The 21,730-nt window shown below is 45.6% G+C and overlaps 1 protein-coding gene across 2 annotated transcripts in view; it reads right to left on the bottom strand.

Moving 5' to 3' along the window:
* Arsb (arylsulfatase B) overlaps nt 1-21,730 on the bottom strand; it is a 170,114-nt gene that overhangs the window by 79,959 nt on the left and 68,425 nt on the right. For both annotated transcript variants that reach the window (XM_006981769.4, XM_042261637.2), the window contains exon 5: nt 11,272-11,515. In XM_006981769.4, the coding sequence (XP_006981831.3) occupies nt 11,272-11,515 (244 nt within the window). The remainder of the gene's footprint in view (nt 1-11,271; nt 11,516-21,730) is intronic.

The raw sequence follows: 21,730 nt of genomic DNA, 5'->3' as shown, positions 1-21,730 counted from the left end.
CACATACCAGGACTTGGAAACTCAAAATCCCAGGTCCTGCCCTAAGGGAAGAACTGGACTGAAGAAATAAATAAGCAAGCCCAGCATGGCGGCTTATTCCTGCCATCTCAGCAGGTAAGGACAAAGTAGCAGGACTACAGCCTGTGTGAGCCCAGCATAAACTACACAGTGAGTCCCAGGCCAGCCTGGACCACAGTGTATGCCCTATCTAAAGGAGAGAAAAAGCCAAAACTCTCAGAAACTAGGGACATAATCTGTAACTAAAGTGTGTGAAAGGCAGAAGAGAAATAAAGAGAAGATAACTCAAAATAAAGAGGCATAAAGGGTCAGAGAGAAACTGCCAGAAGTTATAACTACTACAGTTGGAGTTTCTGAAGAAGAAAATGAAACAACAGAATACAGTATTTAAAACTAACTGTAAGATCTTGAACAAAAGACCTGGGTGTCCAAACAGAGAGAACCCACTTTGTATCTGAGAAAACTGACCCAGAACGGTCAACTCTGAGACACATCTAGCAACAGTCTTCAACTCTCCACAGCAACAACAGTGACAGTCACAATCCCCTAGGCCTCCAAAGGAAAGCCTGCCACCTGCAAAGGACATTAAATTGGGCTGAAATTTGACCTATCCACAGCAACACATGAAACAAGCAAAGACAGGATAACAGTTAAAAAATCCAAGGAAAGACAGCATGAGACAAAGGTGTTTTTTTTTTATCATTTGAGATATTTTTCAATTATTGGGGTTATAAAAAATGTTTTTATAGGTATGTAAGAATCTAAAGAATCCTGAGAAATTTATCCAAGGAAAATTCTTCCAAGGAAGAGACAACTGTGGATGCTCCAGGAATGGATGGATGGTTAGTATTAAGTATAATATCGAGGACCTAATTGTAGAGCAAAATTGTGGAGAGGCGATCACAGTATTCCAAGTGATATGCTCTGACAAAGTAGAAATAACACACTTAAGGCTAAAAGATGTAGGAAGTAGAAAGGTAAGGCTGACCAAGCTAGTCGGGTCCCTTATGGATAAGAGAATTACCAAAGGCTATCAGTACGTTGGTGAGCAATTGAAGAAAATACAAATTGTTCTAAATATTAAAATTCCAATAAATAAGATATAAAAATAGAATGTTAAACAAAGTGACAAAGCTAAGACTAAAAATGACAATTGTAGTAACATATATAAAAATAAAACTTACCATCAGAGGAAACCATGTTCAGATTTATCACAAAGCAAAACAAGAACCATAATTGTGATAGGCTACACCATCTTCTCCGGGACACATGGCATGGTCTGAGGGCCAAGTGTTGGATTTAAAGAACTGAATACCCAAGGCATCTCCTTTGACCAGGAGCGAGTTAAACCAGAACTAACTAGAGTTAAACCTGAACATGGCAAAGAAGGTGGGAAGCAGGAACGTCGGAGGCATGCTCAAATTCTTATCAGTTACTTCCGTTTTTTAGCTAAGACAGAGACATGCGCAAATGGGATTTGCTTACCATGGTTCCTAAACCACTCAAAACAAACAAACAAAAATCAGCTAGAATGTATAAAGCATAACACCAGATGTCAGTCAACGGGCAGTGATGCTTACAGGCGGGAAAAGCTAAGCCACGTGACTGCCCCAGCCTGAGGAAGTTTCCACGTGCTGGTGGACAATGGAGGGTGCCTGGGAGACTCCCCGAGTCGAAGAGACAGAGCTGAAAATCCAAGGAGTTCAAGAAAGAGAGTTCCAGAGAAGAGAAAGCTACACAAATAGAACCCGGGAGCTTTGTAGAGGATCCTTTGGAGCATCGCTAACTACTACTTACCACCAGGAAGAGACCGCCCTGAAAGGCTGACAGGGACAGTGTTCAGCATCCACCCCGGGTGAGAACAACTCATGGTGTTCCTGACTGGAAATACTTACAGCTCATCCAGCAATGGGTACAGAAAGCTTTGACTCAGTAGTGGGGGATAACTGGCCCTAGAATAAATATTATCCCAGGCCCAAGTCATTAAGTCACAAAAGTCTTACTTAACATTAGCTGCCAATCACTGGGAAAAGAAGCTTCTCTGATGAGGGCTGAGAGCTGCAGTAATCTATGGGTGTGAAGATGAGTATTTGGAAGGCAATTCGATACTATGTCCATGTGGCAAAATAATAGTAGTAGATTCTACTCTGGGGCTTATGAACTTGCCAGCCATGGGTTCTTGGCCTTGTTTACAGTTTCAGGTATGAGTTCTGACCTATGGAGTAGGCTGGAAGCCCAATCAGAAAGCAATTGGTTACCTCTACACTATTCATGCCACTATCGTACAAGCTTACCTCCAATGTGATATCTATATCTCACCCCTGCCCTCAAGGCTCAGGGAACATTGCAGAAGAGAGGACAAAGACTGGAAGAGCAGAGGTTGGAAGTCTGCCTGGAAACAGCATTTTCTGGATATAACTACTGTTGCTCTGACAAACTCACAGCAGGTGTGGCTGCCTGCTTAAAACTTGCACAAGATCAAGCCAGTCAAAATCATGGGTAGGGGAGGAACTCATGAGGCTCCATCTCTAACTGAGAAACTTTTGGCAGCTGATGACTGACAGGGGAGAGAGAGTCAGCTGTCTTCATCAGTGTGGCCCTGGTAGGCTGGCTGTGCTCCAACGGATGGGCCTACACCCATGAGCAAATAGACAGAACATATTGGACCCAATGGGTTATATAAAGCATGGAGGCCATACAGTGTTGAAAGATGGGATATAGTAGTGGGGATCTGGGAGTCTGGGGCAGTGAGGGGTAGACATGATCAAAATAATTGTGCACATGTATGAAATTCTCAAAGAGTACATTTTAAAGGTATTTTTTTTCAGAAAAAAATTACTCAAACAATGTAGTATCAACTGTATCTCTGAACAAAGCAAGAAGACCCACAAGAATACAGAAAGGCTTGGCAGCCACCAAGATGATGCCTGACAGTGAGTCAAAAATCGACAGGCATGGGAAGGTGACCCACAGAGAGAATGATCAACTAGTCACAATCACCTGGAACTACACATACATGTTGGGAGTTAGTATCCTTGCTAATTCACAGTTGCTGCATCATGATGATGACACTGTATGTGTTCCAGGAGTTAAACAGAGTTAAAAGGCCTGCGTTGAACTTTTAGGAGCAAAAGCACCACAGTGTGAGATGGAGAACATAAGAAATGTAATTAACTGATGACTGGACTTGGAGAGAAAATAATAAACTTGAAGATTGTAATAATTAATCCTGATTGTGAACTTGATTGGATTTTAAAATGTCTAGAAGATTAAGAAAATATACCTCTCCATGTGTCTTCTAAGGTGTTTTCAGAAAATATTAAATCATGAGGGTTCTGACCTAAACAAATGGTTTAATCCACTGACAGATCCAAAATCTGATGAGACCCCTGGGAGAGACGGATGCCTGGAGGGTGGGGCCTCATTTGAAGACATGAGTCTCTGAGTAAGTCCACTTGAAAGCTGTGGCTTGGTCTTGTCCCTTCTTGCTACTGGCTGCTATGAAGTGAACGGCTGCCTCTTTCTCATGTTCCTGCCATCATAGTGTTCATTCTTCTCTCAAGCCTAACATGACAGGTCCAAGAGGTCATCGACTGAGCACTCGGAAACCAAGAACCAAGAGAAGTCTTTATTTAAGTTGCTTGTGTCGTGTATTTTATTGCAGTGATGGACGATGGACTGACAAATGGCTAAGCAAGAGAATCTATTCAAAATAAAATACAGAAAAGAAATTAAATGAAGATAGCACCAGTAAGATAGGAGACAACTGTTAAGAGTGAATATGTCCAGCCGGGCGGTGGTGGCGCACGCCTTTAATCCCAGTACTCGGGAGGCAGAGGCAGGTGGATCTTTGTGAGTTCGAGGCCAGCCTGGGCTACAGAGTGAGTTCTAGGAAAGATGCAAAGCTACACAGAGAAACTCTGTCTTGGGGGAAAAAAAAAAGAATGAATATGTCCAACCTTCCTGAATCAATTTACAAGTCTAGTCTTGCTCAGTGCAGTTCACAAGGAGTTTTTCTGATAACTTAGTAAACTAATTTGTGAAAAGGCATAACTTGTCAAGAAAATTTTGTAAGAGAAATACAGTGAAGAGGCCAATGACGAATTGGCCTCTTCATATTTCTTTGAAGCATATTTCAATATCCTCAAAGAGGGAAGAGATGACAATAGAGAGCCCTTTACTGTGTGAAACAGATCCCTGTACCAATGAGAACATAAAACACTACTACAATGACTAGGTAACACGATTCAGTTTCCATCTGGCTGTAATGCTACTTAGAATGAAGAATAAGAATCAGAGGATCTTTGCTCTGACTCGGGGACTATTGGGCTTCATGGTTTCAGTGAAGCTGGTGGGGTGGGGAGACAAGTGATTGTTTGTTGGGGGATATTCCGTCAAACTATGAACCCCAAGTTTGCATTTGCGTTAATTAAATAAAATTAACAATGGGTCCAGAGGCTGCATTTGCAACTAGTTGACAGAAAATAATCATAGAGCCTCAGAGGGCATCCGGGAGAGACAGACACAGGAAGTAGTAGGGAGGGGTTTGGAGTGGCGCAGGTTTTTCTGGTTTGGAGAAGCAAAAGCATGGGTCTTCCATGGATGCCAACAAGGAGAGAGAGGGTTTGCTACTCAGCCTCTCTGAGCTCGCAGGTTTCCACCCCAGCCTTTGAATCTCAAGCCTTATTCATAACTAGAACAATAGAGATTTAGTTAAAACTACCTTTAGTGGCAGTGACAGGGCCGGTGCCTGCGGTAGCAGGATTCCTGCCAGGGTACGGCCTGAGCAGCTGGGCTGCCGCTGGAGAAGCAGGCTGCTAACTGCGGACTTGCAATTGCTGGCTGAGATAGCAGCAGATTGAGGTGCAGGCACTGTGCCAAAGTTAAAACAAAAATTGTTTTCCTCTAGCTTTCTTCTTGAACCTCTACTAGTAGGTAAAAACGTCTTCAGAACAGCACAGTAAGTTTTTAAGACATTGCACATGAGCAGTTAATAGTCAATTGTCATTGAAGTCAGGCCATACACAGAAGCGCTCCCCTTGGATGGGAAAGGAAAAACACATTCCTACCATTAAGCTCCAGGCTCTGATTCTGTCTTAAGATTAAATAAAGAGCAAATGCATGAAGAAAGCATATAAAGTATGAATCCTTTGGTCTCCCTTTTGGTCATCCATTCTTACACAATGTCTCGAAAGAGCCTGTAAGCTGCTTATTGGTGTAAAGGCAGGAAAAAGACACAACACTGGAAAGAACTCGGAGAAGCCTGGGTCCCCTAGAAATCATGTGTACTCTTGGAAGGAAGAGAAACTGCCCTGTTGAAACCAACATCACTGCCCTGCTAAGCTTTAACTGTCACCCGGACACAGCCTAGAGCCATGTGAGGAAAGTTTCCATTGCAGAATAGCTTCGATTGGCCTCTGGGTGGGTCTGGAGTGTTGTCTTGATTAATAATTGATGCAGAAGGGCCAGGCCCACTGTGGGCAGCACCATCCCTAGGAAGGTGGTGCTGGGTTGTATAAGAAAGCTTGAGAAGCATGATCCAGAGAGCACCTGGCAAGCAACAAGCATGGTTTCAGCTTTACAATCCTGCTCTGATTTATTTCCCTCAATGATGGATTGTGACCTGGAGGTGTAAGCCAGATCATCCCTTTCCTCCCCAAGTTGCTTTTGGGCACAGTGTTTTTATCACAGCAACAGAAGGCAAACCAGGACAACCCTAGGACTCTGTTGACCCTCTTAACATTCTGAAGCAAGTCGAAGAAGAATTGACATCCATGAGCTGAGGTAGACCTCTGCTGCACTGGCCAGTGCCAACTGCCATCCATTAACTGTCATGCCCATTTCATGCATCTCTGATGGAAAAAAAAAAACTGCCATCGTCTTAAAAAACAGTTTTTCCATGCCTGGAAAAAAGCGCCTGTCCTCTGGGCACAGATCGAGTGTCTCTGACCCTTGGCTGGCCGCTTGCTTTTGCTGAGCTGGGAAAGGCGGCTCTGACACCAGTGTGACTGGCCACTTTCTATACCTGCTGCCGAGTGCGAGATGCCCAGCCACTGATGTGGGAAGACTTGAGCGGAGCCAGGGGCAGAAGCAGTCTTGTTTTGTTTTTTGTTTTTTTTTTCAGGACCTTTTGTCCTGAAATGATACTCTCGAGAGTCATTCTTCCCCGACTGAATAGGAATTTGCTGGGGTTTCTACAGAGCAAGCCTGGAATTGTTCGCTCCAACTGTGGGGCAAATCTGACTTAAAAAACAAACACAAACCGGAAGCCCACTCTCCTGTGATGCAGCCTACGTGGGCCATATTCTTCCAGCAACAGCCCTGAAGAATCCAGAGCTCTGGCTCCCTCAAGGGCTGATCACCGAGAGAACATTCTAGTGCTGGAGAAAGACAGCAACTCGGAGTTAAGGGTGAACACATATTGTGCCAATTTCTCTGCAGGCAGAAGCACAGAGAGGCCGGACTCTTAAAGGTCACTCCTGATTGAGATAATCTTAAAAATGAAATACGGGTTTATAACCTAAAATCTGGCGATACAAATGAACATCCACGATGTGCACTGTGCCAAAAACAATATCCCCAGTGGGTCAGGAACAAAGGAATTTTCTCAGGATGAACAAAACGCACCACAGAACCACAGTGTACATTTCTGCCATGAAACAAAACAAAAATAAAAACGGACTCGGTGCCAAGCACGTCACAGTGGGGCCACGTTATAGAACCAAGCATCTTTGCCTTGTCCCTATTTTCTTTAACTTGCATGTGGGTGTGCTGTGCACGAGTGTGTGAATGTGGATGTGCGCATCTGTGTGCGGAAGCCAGAGGTTGACACTGGTTGTGGCCCTCTGTCGTTCTCCAGCTTGGGCGCTGAAGCAGGGTCTCTCACCGAAGCCTTGTTCTCCAGCTTAGGCACTGACTGGACCAGGGTCTCTCACCGAAGTCTTAGCGTGCTGACTCAGCTGCTCTCCCTAGCTGGTTTGCTCCAGAGATGCCCGGTGTCGCCACCTCCCTCGTGCTAGGGTTACAGGCAGACCGCCATGTACCCTGGTGTGCCATGAGTGCTGAGGATCTGAACTTGGCTCTTCACACTTGTGCTGTAAGCACTCTGCTCACTGAACCATGTCTCCAGCTCCTCTTTTATTTGTTGTTTTTTTTAAATTTTTTGAGATAAGAGCTCACTGTGTAGCCCAGGCTAGCCTGAAATTTGCCATCCAGCTGCTCCAGGGTGCTGAGTATTGTGCACCTGGCTTTTCTTCCTTCTTTATCGGCCTTCAGTAACTGTCACATTTAAAGTTGCTGGTAAACACTGAAGTCAATGTTGCTGTGCTCGGATGTTTTTATTTCCTTTTCATCATAAAATGGTGTTGATTTTTTTCTGCATCAAAGAAGTAAGTGAGATGTAGACTTGTCCAGAATTCCTTTTCATATTTTCCTATGTGTACGAACATTCTGACATGCTTATGTCTCTCAGTGAGATCAGATTTTCTTGCTTTTTTGTTCGGGAATCTGTTTCTCAGATGTGTGCTTGGTATTCCTTTAGATTTTCTTCTGAGTGCTGTGGTTTGATTTTCTTCCACACAAATTCTGAACTGTGAGGTGGTGGCTCAGCAGTTAAGTGCACTTGAAGTTCTTGCAGAGGACTCTCGGGTTCAGTTCTCAGCACCCACATAGTGGTTCACAAACATCTGTAACTCCAGTTCCAGGAGATCTAATGCCCTCTCTTCTGACCTCCATGTGAAGCAAGCACGTCCATGATACACATGCACACATCGAGACAAAATACTTTTAGAAAAGTAAAAATGTGTACTTTCAAAAGAGAAAATACAAATGGAAAAAACATTTAAGATTTTTTTCATGCAGTAAGAGTGTAGTCTTCTTGGAGAACAATATGGTTCTATATAGCCATTGTCTATAAAGTGGTCATTTTTCCTTAGCACAATTAACTTAAAATCATTTATATATATATGAAAAAGTATATAAGAAAAAGTCCTAAATGCAGGCAAAGATTCTATGTGGGAATAGTTCGTTTCAGTGTTATTGATTAAAAACATCAGATTAAAAAAAAAATGAAGGCTAGGGCTGGAGAAAGAGCCCAGTGGTTAAGAGCACTTTCTGCTTTTGCAGAGGACCTGGGTTCAGTTCCCAGCACCCCCATGGCCGCTCACAGTTCTCACTCCTATTCCAGAGGAAATGATGCCCTTTTCTGCTCTCCATGGATACTGCAACCGCACACACAGTCAATTTATACTCATGCACATAAAATAAAAATAAATAACTAATCTTTTTTGAGAGTTAAGGCAATGGTTTAACATATTAAGGAGGCTTCATCAAAATAGTATTTGCTAGGAGCAGCTGACTGACATAATGAAAAACTGGTTATATAGAGCAACTGTTTATAAAATGATTGTTTTTCTTTAGCACAACTAATTTCAAATATGTTAAATGAGGGAAAAGATAAGGAAAAATAGTGAAAATATATTTGTGTATGTGTGTGCGCGTGCATGCATGTTATGTGGTATGTGTGTTACTGAGGGTTGAACCTGGGGCCTGTGCATGCTCAACAATCACTTTACCACTGAACAATCACTACTGAATCTTTTTAAAGGAAAAATATTTGGTTTAAAAAAGAAATTTCAATATCTATAGGCTCTTCAGTTCACTTGCAAGTTTTTTCAAATTGTCCCAAGTTGGCAATGTCAATATAGTGTTCTCCTGTGGTCTTTGGCGTATTTCTAATGGCATTTAATACACACAGCACAAAATGCGGTGTCTGATTTCTAAGTCACTGGTAAGGCTTCTCTGGTCAGTAGCAAGCCTTTCGTAAAGTTGTGGAGGAGCAGACTGTTACACACAGGGAGCAGAACCCAGAGAACCCGGCAGCCTGGCTCCACAACCACCCCAGTGACGGGCAGCAGAGGCGAGTGACAGTCCCCTCATCACAACTGAGGACACTGAAGCAGACAGGCTTGCCTGTCACCCCCACTCAGCACTGCAGTCACCAAGCCGTGCACCACACAAGGGTGCAGGAGCCTCACGTGGGCATCCTTCATGGTGGGACAGTGGAGCGCAAAGGTTGGGGAACCGTCCAATTATTCGGGATAAGGACTGACGATGTTTGCAGCAACAGGCGGCCAAGGAGTGGATCAGTCTCCAGCCCAACAAAAAGAACAACCCGGGGAAACAGCGCAGTGCCGGGGATGGACAGGCTGCGCAGGCGGAATGGTGGAGGGAGAGGAAGTGGGGGAGGGGCGGCAGAAGAGAGCAGCAGAGACAGAGCTTCAATTCAAGGTAACAGGCGGCAGCTGCTTCCTATGTCACACAGTCCTTCATACTCGGTAGCATTACCAAGAGTGAGCACAGAGGACAGAAAGGAATAGGGTGGGGCTCACAGAGCACTCTCTAAGTCTAGGACCCGCGATGCTGGTGAAGGTCCCCACTTAACTATACACAGAGACCCTACGGTGACCACCTCATGTGCCACCCTTCCTGTGCAGGCCAAAGTGATGGAGATTACTGACAGCCAGAGTACCACGCAGCCAGACAGACCAGCGCCACAGGCTGTGCATGGCTGGAGGTTACAGACCATGGTACTGCGGAGCTCCCTCTCCAGACAGCCTAGAGAGGACAAGGCAGAGAGGCAGGTGGATCTCTGTGAGTTCGAGGCCAGTCTGGCCTACAGAGCGAGTTCCAGGATGGCCAGGGCTATAGAGAGAAACACTGTCTCAAAAAAACAAACAAAAAAAGAAATAAGCTATAAGCCCAGCAGTGAAGGAACAATTCCATTAGAGTATGTACAGAGTGTTGGCACTGGACTCTACGAACATGGATTACCAACTAGGGACTAGGCAGGTGTCGCCAGTGAGTGCAGGGGCCCGTGGACAGCCAGGAGCACTGGGGACAGATGGCTTGGGAGAGTCAGCACCTCATCTAAGGAAGACTGCTGCTATCTGATTCCATTTGGTGCAAAGCTGTGGAAATGTAGGCCACATATTGCCAGACCTTTATATTTAAAAAAAAAACCAAACACATTTTATTTGGAAATAATTTCAAATTTATAGAAACTTATTAAAAAATCAAGAACATCTATCCTCCCTACCCATCTTCTCATATTGTTTATATTGGAGTCTGAGTCTCCCACCCCCACGATACTCACACGTACACACAACCTTCTAATGAACCACGCACACCATGGCTCTTCACTCCTGAGGCCTCTGCTGTGCATTTCCTTTGAAGAGAAACCTGAAACCTCACTATTTTGAACTGGGAAAACCACAGATGAAGAAAGAAAAGTATGGGGTGATTCACAAGGAGGACAGACGGTCAAACCGCCATCCCCAAACAGAGTTCAGCAGGCCAGAGGGGTTGAGAGGCCCAGCACTATCCATTTTGTTGCTTTAGGAAAGACAGTGCTTGCAATGTATGTCATTATATGTGTAAGCTGGATCTGGGTACCAAACCACAGATCTGTATGTGAAAGCATCTTCCGGCCTCCAGGGACAGGGACGTGCCCCTCTTCTCTTCCTTGCAGGTCCCATGTCCGCAACCGTGGGAGCGAACCGGGCAGGACAGCTGCCATCTCTACAGCTGAGCACAGGCCCTGCTCCTGCATGGTGTCCCCCGCTCTCAGAGCGCACCATTTATTGCCTCCACACTTCTTACCTCCACCCAAAGTACCCCAAGTCATCCCGCTTCTTTTCCTGGTTTAATGCCCTTAATCCCTCACCCCCGCCACAATACAGGCTTCTTGAGAGCCAGGGTTCTGCCCGAGTTATTTATTTCTAATTTTCTAGAACCCGGGACAGAGCATCACATAGTTGGTACTCATAAAATACTCATTAAGGAGTGGGACTAAGTTCTACAGACTGCACAGTGTCTCCAGGTTCCTATCTGAGGCTGCCTTCTCTGGTGAGTCCTCCAATTTTTGAGCTGGCAACAGGGCCGATGCCCTAGCATCCTACAAGAAGCTAGCAATACTCTATCCTACACCAAGAAAAACTGCTCAGCTTTAAAGACCTTTCTACAGGAGAAGCCTGTCCTTTGTATAAAACACAGAACCCAAATCCCAAATGTAAGATTTAAAAATACCTAACGACAATATTTGAAAGGCATTTCATTTCTTTTCTTTTTCTTTTTAAAGTCTTGTATGTCTTAGCTGGACTTCATCTTACAAAGGGAAGCGATCATTCTCCATCAATCATGTTAAGTTGCTCGAGTTTCTGTCCTGGAAAAGAACGGGGAAAGGCATGTAGGTACCTGATGGTTCTCCACACGTCGAAGCCATCCAGAGGCTTGGTACCATTGGTGCTTCCCCCGGCCAGGTTCACCAGCGTTGGAAGCCAGTCCGAGATGTGGATGAGCTCCCGGGTCTTCACACCTTTTTGTTTCAGCAAGGGGCTTGCCACAAAGCTCACTCCACGGATGCCTCCTTCCCACAGGGTCCATTTCCGTCCTCGAAGCGGCCAGTTGTTGCCCCCAGACAGAGTCTGCCCACCATTGTCTGAAACACAGACAGATAAGCCTTGGCCATGAGTGGGCAAAAGATATCAAAATGGAGTCACTTGTGTCAAGTCCTAACAGACGAAAATGTAACTGGTGAAGCTGAGGTTATGGAGGAGGGGGATCGAATACACACACATACACCACATGATGAGAACAGGCTCAGAACCACAATCTTGGGGATGCGGGGAGGTTACCACGACCTCCTACAAGAACACTCCTGTAAGGACATCCACCCAGTCAGCCTTGGACTAGTTCTGTTCCTGTTCCTCATCTCTGTAGCCAAGGACTGTTGCTTCAAAATAACTTATGCAATCTTCCTCAGTTTTCCTTTAAAAACATCCCAGGTGCCAACCTCTTTAAAAGTGCCCAGAGTTAGCAGGCAAACATGTGCCTATTTCAACGCTCTCTGCTCTCAGAGAAACTCATTACCTTTGAGATTCTCTTTGTTTGGCAGCTAGGGGGTGAAAAGACAATGTTACCTTTCTTTTTTTAAAAAAAAAAAGTGAATTCTGTGTGAGTGTGTGTCAGTGTGTGTGTGTGGGGGGGCATACAAATTTAGGTACCCGTGGAGGCCAGAAAAGGATGTCAGATGTCCCAGACCTGGAATCACAGGCATTGTGAGCCACCTTATGAGGGTGCTGTAAACCTAGCTAGGTCTTCTGCAAGAACAGCAGGCATTCTTAAGGGCTGAGCTGTCTCTCCCAATGTTAACTCTTTCATTACCCTCACCCTGTCTTGCCTCCCCACCTTCCCACATGGTAGAAAGGGTCTCAAGGACTTTGCCTTAGGGTGGGGAGGGGTGGCCAGTGACCACTAAAAAGGGAATCCGTTATTTTCCAGCTCTTAAAAGCACATTCAAGAACTCGAAGTTCACATTAACTCTTGTTAAATAGTTCTTGAAGAACAGAGGTGAAAACTCTTCCCCTCCCCCCCCCATTCCTCTCCCACTGGACACTGTCCTCCAGGACCAGACATAACCAGGGTCCATGACACTTATCTGATAAAAACCCTTTAATCCTCTGAGTTCTACCATGTGGACAGGTGCATGGGCAAAGCCATGGATGAATTTTACATGCAGTGGACAGCAATGGACAGTGCAGGAGCCTGAGAGCTGGTGTTCACCGGCTTCATAAAAGGAAACTCAGGGGAGTTTCACTTGGCGACTCTACACTTCCTCAGAGGAGGCCAGAAAACCTTTTTAAGATTTGTCTTGGAGCACCAGGCATGGTGGCACATGCCTTTAATCCCAGCACTCTAGAGGCAGAGGCAGGGCAATTCTCTGAGTTCTAGGCCAGCCTGGTCTACAAAGGGAGTTTCAGGACAGCCAGGGCTACACAGAGAAACCTGTCTTGAAAAAAGAAGACAAAAACAGAAAAAAAGAAAAAGAAAAAAAGGTTCATCTTGCGAGAGAACTTCTAACACTGAAGCCGACACCTCAATGACCAACCCACTCTCTGGTGACCTGGGAACCCTTTCTCATGGGTGAGAAATTCACGGTTTCTTCCCAGCCTGCAAACAGCACAGCTGGGTGGGAAAAGTGAAACACTCCCCGCCGCCCCATGACAGGATGGCAAGGTGAAGTTTCAACGCATGCCGTACCAGGAGGAGAAGGTTTTGCTCCGAGATGACAGAGGTATGAAGGATATTGGTGAAAACTGGGTAGAAATTCTAAGAATGACAAACACTGGGTAGCTTATTAGCCAGGTGAGGGCTCAGGGTTAAACACTGAGTTTCAACTATAGAAAAAAGTCGTAGTATTTCTTGTATACCAAATTTGTAGAATCATATTAGTTTGCAGAGTACCCAGGGGCTAATGTGACTTTATGTACATATTTAAATAACCTTTATTTGCATGCATAAGATACTTACATATTGCTTTTTTTTAAAAAAAAAAAATCACTATTGTTCAAATGAACTGCAGTCCTCTCTTATCCTGGAGGGATGCCCAGACATCCAGTGTATACCTGAAACCCAGGCGACCATAGTCTGGGTTTTCCTACACACACCTATGATAAAGTTCAATTTATTTTCTTGTACTTTTTATTTTTTATGTGCATGGTGTTTTGCCTGCATATATGTCTGTATAACATGCATGCCTGGTGTGGAACTGTGAGCCACTGTGTGGGTGCTGGGAATTGAACCCAGGTCCTCTGGAAGAGCAGCCGGTGCTCTTAACTACTGAGCCACCTCTCCAGCTCCATAGGCACAGTAATATATCAACAATAATAATAATAAAACAGAACAATTATAACACAGTGTTACAAAAGTCATGTAAGCAGGGTACAGTGGCACATGCATCTTGTCCCAGCTAAGGATGATGTTTTTCAGCCCAGGAGTTCGAGACCAGCCTGAACAATATAGAAAGACCCGATCTAAGAGTCAAAAAGCCATATGGCTGTGGTTTGTCTCTCGCACTCTGTTACCACACTCTATGTTTCAGGAAGGAACGAGTCACAGACCGGCAGAATCGTGGACTTCACTGCACTAGATGTCAACATGCAGAAGAAGGTGCAATTGAAAACTTGGAGTTTATTTATTCTGGAATCTTCCATTAACTATTTGCAGACCACAGTGGGCCACAGCTGACTTGAACAGTAGAACACTAAAGCAGGAAATACAGGGGACTCTAGTACAGAGTGCGGAGCAAGTCTACAGGAAGCAAGAACTCAGTGTTAGTAAGCGTTAACGCCACCTCAGGCACCACTTGGATTTCACAGGATCTGAAGGTCTAAGATGGGATGGAGATATAACTGACAGCTAACGCCAGCCGCCCACTTTCGGGGTGACCAGGGACAACATGCTATCTCAGTTTCTTCATCTTTCTTGTTTAAAAGTGAGAACGAAATGACCTTGTCAGGGCTCCTAATGCCACCTGAGTATTCGATAAATAGCAGTGACTGTCGTGGTTCCTCATGTCCACAGTTGTTGCTGGAGGGCTTCGCTCCAGGTCCCACCAAGCCCCGCAGTCCCGCAATCCACGTATAAAATAATCACTCAGATGCTTATATCACTTATAAACTGTATGGCCATGGCAGGCTTCTTGCTAACTGTTCTTATATCTTAAATTAACCCATTTCTATAAATCTATACTTTGCCATGTCGCTTGTGGCTTACCGGCGTCTTTACATGCTGCTTGTCCTGGCAGTGGCTGCAGTGTCTCCCCCTCCTTCTTCCTGTTTCCCCAATTCTCCTCTCTCCTTGTCCCGCCTATACTTCCTGCCTGGTCACTGGCCATCAGTGTTTTATTTATATAGAGCGATATCCACAACTCACAGTTGCTCCCACAGTCTAGATAATAATGGTCTTGTCACCTGAAGAGGAGGAGGAGGAGGACTGAAAACAGCTGAGAATGGAAAGGCTAGGACTCCAGTGAGGTCTGTCTGGTCCCCAGGCCTCTGCCCCCACAGTGCCAGGCTCTGACGTTTGTTCCTAGTACAGCGTGGGCTTATAAAAAGGCTCCCTGAGCGGGCACCAACAGAGAGCAAACGCAGGAGCACAGTCACTTTCGGGGGACTCCTTTTATTGGTACTGGGGTCAGATGTTCGAGGCTCTGCTGCCACAGCAGCTTCTTGTGGAGTCACTGACACACACATGTTCGGGTCCTTTTCCTGCTTCACGAAGGAGAGCGCAGAAGGGTGTTGGCTCAGGCTGGGTGAAGGAAACATCTCTTCAGCATGTGCCTGGGTGACAACGGATCACATCATTTGATACCAAAGACATCCGAGACCCTTTCTTCAAACTCCATTGCTATCTTTTTCCCCCCTAAGATTTAAAAAAAAATATGTGCATGTGTGTGTTCTTCTGTGAGTTTATGTGCACCTGTGTGCAGGTGCCAGAAGAAGGCGGCACTGGATCTCCTGGGGCTGGAGTTAAGAGCAGTTGTGAGCTGCTCTGTGGATTCCTGAAACGAAACCCCAGACCTCTAAAAGATCTGCCAAGGCTCTGAACCACGGAACCATCTCTCTGCGCCCCATACTGCATTTTCTCCCCACCCAAACCAAGACTCCAGGTCCAAGCCCTCACACAAGTTTATTAAATACACATTCCATGTCATGTCGTCTTCAGTACTCACAGAGTATCAGACCCCTATAGCCAATAGATTAACTTCAAAGAAGGAACCCTTCGTGTGCTCAAAAATGCCCTGGAGGCTGAGGAAGGCTAAGTGGGAGAAACAGTCTTCCTCGGGGAAGAGCACACCAGTTGGTTATCCAATACCAAGTGATCAGCCCTGAAAACACACACAAGTAACACTATACAGCCTGTGCAGGTTGTATTTATATATTTAGAAGTACATACATACATATACTATAACATATATATATATATTATGTTATATATATGTATAAAACATAATAAAAAAGAGTGAATTTGAAAGAGAGCAAGGAGGGATATATGGAAGGGTTTGGAGGGAAGAACGGGAAGGGGGAGATGATGCATTTATATTACGCGCTCAAAAAATGAAAGAAATAATTTTTTAAAATGCACTAGAAGGGAATGCTCACAACCTGAATGCCATGAATGGCTGGGGCGGCCCGGATCCCGTTTCCCTCCGGTCCACACTGCTCTAAACCGACGTGGCACAGGACCACGGACGATGCCCGCTGTCTCTTTTTTAAGCAGACGCAGTTCTTTGAAATACTAGTCGATGCGTCCCGTAGTTTCACATACTTGTTTGTGTTCAGTGGAAAATACTGGATGGTGGTAGTGGTGGAGATCAGAGGTGGCGGGGCTGAGGGCAGCTGTGTCTGCAATCTGATCCTAGTCTGACAGAGTGAGTCAGAGAGGAAAATGCTCTGGGCTGTAAATCGAATCTGGCCTCTGCTGCTACTGCGGGAATTGAATGCGCCTCCACATATCACCGCGGCAAGGGGCCAGGGGGACTGTTTTTGTGATTAGCTTACCGTGATGTTTCTGCCATTAGCAATGATAAGCCTGCCTAGCACCAGTCAGCAACATGGCTTCCTCTACCGGTTTCTCTAGACTGCTCTAACAGGAAAGTATTGTCAGTGGTCAATGGTCCCACGCGTGGTTTCCACCTGCCTCTTTAGCCAGAGAGCCAAGGGCAGATGTGCCAGGGAAGAGGGAAGTTCAGCGCCCCCTAGGGGTGGCTCCTCTACACAGCAAAAATGCATATGCTCTGATAAAACAGTGAACTTTCTCTTGTAAAGAATTCATTTTCAAGAGAAAGTTTAGTTTCATTTCCTGACTGCCTTATGCAAAAGCTTCCAAATCAAAATAAGATGACTCCAGCTTTACAGGCTGGAAACTATGAAACTTTTTTTTTCCAGAGAAATAGCTTTTTTTTTTTTTCCAGCAACATTTTGGCAGGCACAAAACCTAATTATAAAACCTTTGCTGTCTAGAAAAGAACTGTCAAAATGAAACAAATGCTGTCAGATATAGACTGTAAATCTCACTTTATTATTCATTATCAAATAAAAATAACTGTCAGAAATCATGGAAAAGCATCAGTTAGCCAAAGATCTGAGCAAAAACATTTAAGTCTATGACATGGATACCTCATCTGTATCCAGCTGATAAAAACTGAAATGGAACTATGACATCAACACTAATTCTTAGGCCCACCCCTGGCCCCAGACAATCTAGTGGCTTGGCTATATGACATTACCCTGAGCCATCAGCCTGAATCTCTGCATTTTGTCCCACGGATGCCCTGGCTCAGGCTTCCCCAAGGCCTCCCCTTTCCACAGACGTAAAAAGAAAAGAAATCTTGCTCATCCTCCTGGAGGTCTAGCCTTCTCTCTACACAGGGCACACTTGTGGGTATGAAGGGCCCAAGCAGAGAGATGCCATTCCATAAGGGGGAAGTCTCTTTGTCCCAAAGCTGGACCTACTGGTTAATAGCTGATTTCCTGGGACTCTGTAGACCAGGCTGGCCTCAATTCACAGAGATCCGCCTGGCTCTGCCTCCCGGGTGCTGGGATTAAAGGGATGTGCCACCACCGCCCAGCTGATAGCTGATTCTTTTGGATTCATTTTCTATATTACTCAGATGCAAAGTGGAAAAATCAGTCTATACCTTGGTATTATCTAAAGGTCTAGGGAAATTCAATACTCTCGTACTAAACGATTCTGAGAAAGTAACCATGAAACCAGAGACTCAAAAGCTTGACCTTCATCTCACCAAACTGAAGTTTCTTTGCCAGAACTGGACATGCACTCAACTCTGCCACGGATAAATTCAAATCGGCTCTCCAGTTCATCACCTACTGCCTTGGGCACACCCCCTCACCGGGGATCCTGGGGTAAGAAGGCTTCACAACACCCAGTTGCCACCAGGGGTAATTTTGTAAAGCCCCCCAACTATCAGGGCCACCTCTACACTTAAAGACCCCGTTGCTTTCCCATCACAGGAAAGTTCAGACTTCAGCCCCACTGACAGAATTCCTTACACACGAGGCCTCAACCTGTTCTGGGCCACGCCTACCAAGTCACTTATACGTCAATCACACACAACTAAATTCTTCCACTGTGAGAGTACACCATCACCTTTCAGGCTGACTTGGTCTTTGTACAAATTGGTTTCCTCACGTAAACACATCTTCCTTCATTTCTGCTGGACTCAAACGTTAAGACCTGAGGTTAAGTGTCAGATGTTTGGTGAACCTGTTACTTAGTAGCCCAAACAGCCTTTATCTCTCCTAGGCCACACATTTATTCCCATCACTCCTGGCGTACTTAACTTCATTGGCCCTTGGTGACATTTTCTTCCCTAGAACTCTTCTGGGGCTAAGAAGGAAGCTCTGCTGTTTGTGTTTGCAAGACCTGGAAAAGGACCAGCTAAGGGAAAAAGAAACACGCAAAAGAGGAGAAGGCCGCCCACTCCAAATAGTGAGTGAAGACACCCCAAAATTAGCTTTGGATGCCACACAGCTCTCTAAGTCCCTGCCTGGCTGTTGCCTGACCCCCCTTTAGGAAGAGGATGCTACTTCAATCGAGGATGACTGACTAGCAAATGGGCCATCTGGGCCCCAGTGAGGATGTAAGCATCAAACCTACACATACAAGAACTGCTGGTCCCGCCTAGTACCTGGTCAGTCATGCTAAGGTTTAAGGGAGCTGCTGAAGAGCATTTTGGAAAGCGCTGGCCTGGAAGGGACTCTCCAGGTCACACCTTAGCAAGTCTGTTCTGAGCTCTGCCGTTTGCCAGGGCCACCCTAGCTCTAGAACATGGCATACAAGCTCTTCTCGTGGTGTAAGTGAGAAAAAGGGACAAGATCCTTCTTTCTTTGTAAGCAGTAACCTGGCCTGTCAAAAGAGATGAAATGGGACGGATGGAAATCCGGCTCAGTGGTCAACAGCACTTGCTACTTCTGCAGGGACCCAGGTTTGGTTCTCTGTATCCATCAAGGCTGCTCACAACTGCCTGTAACCCCAGCTCCAGGGAGCTGACCCCCTCTCTGACTCCCGTGCGCACCAAGCCATGCAGCTACAAACAAACCGAAACAAATCTTTTTTTTTAAAAGCTGAAATCAGAAGGGCAGTCACATGACCATCACAAAGTAGACAGCCAGACACAGAGAATGGGCAGTGCAAGGGCCTTATTCAATTACACGGGTTCCTGAGATTAAGGTCAAGGTCTCTTTTAGTTAGAAACTAATTAGCTATATATTTGATTTTATTTTGAAGTGCTGGGGGTAGAACTGAGTTCCCTACACGTGAGGCAAATGCCCTGGCACTGAACTGTGCCCTCAGCCCGGAGAATCACACTCATACGGAATGGAGGAACCGAAGGTTGGCTAGGTCCGAACACAGATCCATCTGTCTGTTCGATGTCTGCTGGCACTTCTTCCACTGTCCCTACTGCCACCTGGCTAACTTCACCGAAACACACCCAGGGGATGGGACCGTGAACTCGGGCAGGACACTTCATCTCCAGGTCTGGGAAGATCACAAAGCCCGCCTTGATACGGTGCCTGGCACTTAGCACCACCACCTGGTAAACATGAGCTCTTTTTGTTGACGGACGTCACCGGAGCTGGTAAACAGTGCGGAGCAGACTACCCGGACATTAAACACAGCCTAAATTCAGGTGTCGGAGCTACATTCTCGGGTTCTGTGCTATCGCCCTGCTGGATTACATGCGGCACTGTGAGCAGGAGACTGCAATGGATTATGACCGGTTTTGTTATTCTTAGAGAAAACTCAGGATGACTCCTTTCTGTTTCCACGGGTTTAAACGAAGTTCATCAGTTAGCTGTGGTTTAGCAAATGACATCCTGGGATTCAAATGAAGCATCAGAAACTGAATATTTATCCAGATGTTCATCTGAATATCTGCAAGGCTGTGTGGTGGTTTCTTTACTCGGGGAAGATGAGTGCTGTGACCCTGGGCTCCCAGTGCATACTTCTCAGGCTTTTTCATCTTGATAAGCCAGCAGCTGGGGGAGGACCCTGCTGAGCGGCTCCAGGAGGATTCTGGGAAGGTGGGAGACTTGGCTGCCATTCTCCAAGTAACTGACCTGGCCACCGAGAGAGCTGAGATAGGGGAAGATGGATGTGAGCAAAGGCCCACGTCAAGACTGGTGGGACTCGGAAGCAAGATTGCAAGTAAAGGCACTTTCTCATTCTGCCGTAGACGTGGCATTGCTTGGAATAATGAGAGACCACTGTGATTCTAACTCTCCTCTGAAATGTACTAAGAGCGCAAAGACACACAAGTGTCGACAGACTGAGAACATTTGTTCTCTGAAAGTCATGGTGGGTCTGGAAACCGGAAAAGTGTTCTAATTCACTACACTTTTTCTGAATTTAAAGCATTGGCATCCACAGATTGGGGAGCTCCCTAATGAAGTTGTAAGACTCTTAGGAAGCGTAAATAATGTGGGTTCAATCATCATATTCCAGATCCTCCAGTAAGTAGTACAGAAGGGTCACTTCTGCTATGTTAAGCAAAAATACCAAATATTCTTGTCTTTTTTTTAAAAAAAGTAAAATCTTCTTTGCCTTGCCTATAGTTTGATCTTACAGTAAATACTCAATTTTAAATAAAATAAATTAACAAATTCCCTGAGCCCAAAAATTGAGGGGGGGGGGGCCTGAGGAGTATTAGAGTTTACTAACAAAGCACTTAACTCTTCTTCCAGGCCTGAAAAGCATCCCTGATGATCAGGTGATTATCGACTAGACTGCTGCTTATCTTTCAGTAGTGCTAACGAGAAACAACAGATCAATTACCGCGGAAGTACTGGAAGGTTTGGCAAGCTCAGGACAGCACAGAAAATGCTAGTAACAGATAGGGAAAAAAGAGAGACCTGTAGTTTCGGAATAATGGACTTACTACCTACATACATGGCGAAGAAAACGAAAGTTGAGGCCGGTGAGTTTCTGGGACCGCTAAATCCGAGAAAGCTGGAATATTCCATTTAGGCAAGCATCGGTTATTTTGTTTGATGTTTCCAAAGAAGGAATGGAAGTTGACCGCGTCAAAATCTACAGAGTTCTTGTAAAATGGCATGCTCAGTGTCAGCATTTTACAGAATCTCTTAGGGTTACTTAGAAAGGTCAATGAACCTCATTGAGTGGCCGGGCGGTTCCGTTTCCCCAGAGCACTTCTCTGAAGCTTTGCCAAGTGCAAAAGGATCTTACTGGCGGCTGGAGTTCAGTGTCAGGAGAGGCAGGGGAATGCAAGAACTGGCCGGCGCCCTTCTCTCTGAGAAACAGAGGGAGGAAACGCTCAATGGTCAACATACAAACAACTCAGTCAGTCCAAATATGAAGCAATCCAATTGAAAATTTCAGATACTGAGTGCAAGAAAAAGATCCTTCAAATTTGCAGATGACATTTTAACTCCAAGGTCAAAAGGAGAAACCCTGTGAGTCCCCAGGACACTGGACTTTCATGTGGCCAGAAGCAGCCCTCTGACTAGCGCAGTGGGTGTGAGCGTGAGCTCCATCTACAATCGGAGTCCCAGGCAAGTGCGGGAGCCATTGTAGCGAGGATGGCTGGGTTAGGAAAGTGGGAAGCAGGCTGTTCTCGGAGCCCGGCAAGAGGAGAGTGGATAAACAAGGCAGGAAGCAAGAGCAGGCAAACAGCCCCAAAGCCGTCTGGAACCAAGAACAAGCAATCAGCCAAAGCAAAACAAATGTCCCTCAGTAGTCACAACAAGCTCACGAGGTCCAGGCTATCAGACACAGCACAGGGCCGAAATGTCTCGCACTCAAATCTACGGATGGGGTGGCGTCCCGCCTC

Source organism: Peromyscus maniculatus, chromosome 15 (assembly GCF_049852395.1).
Source record: "Peromyscus maniculatus bairdii isolate BWxNUB_F1_BW_parent chromosome 15, HU_Pman_BW_mat_3.1, whole genome shotgun sequence".
Lineage (NCBI taxonomy): Eukaryota > Metazoa > Chordata > Mammalia > Rodentia > Cricetidae > Peromyscus > Peromyscus maniculatus.
This window is presented reverse-complemented; position numbering and strand designations above follow the sequence as displayed.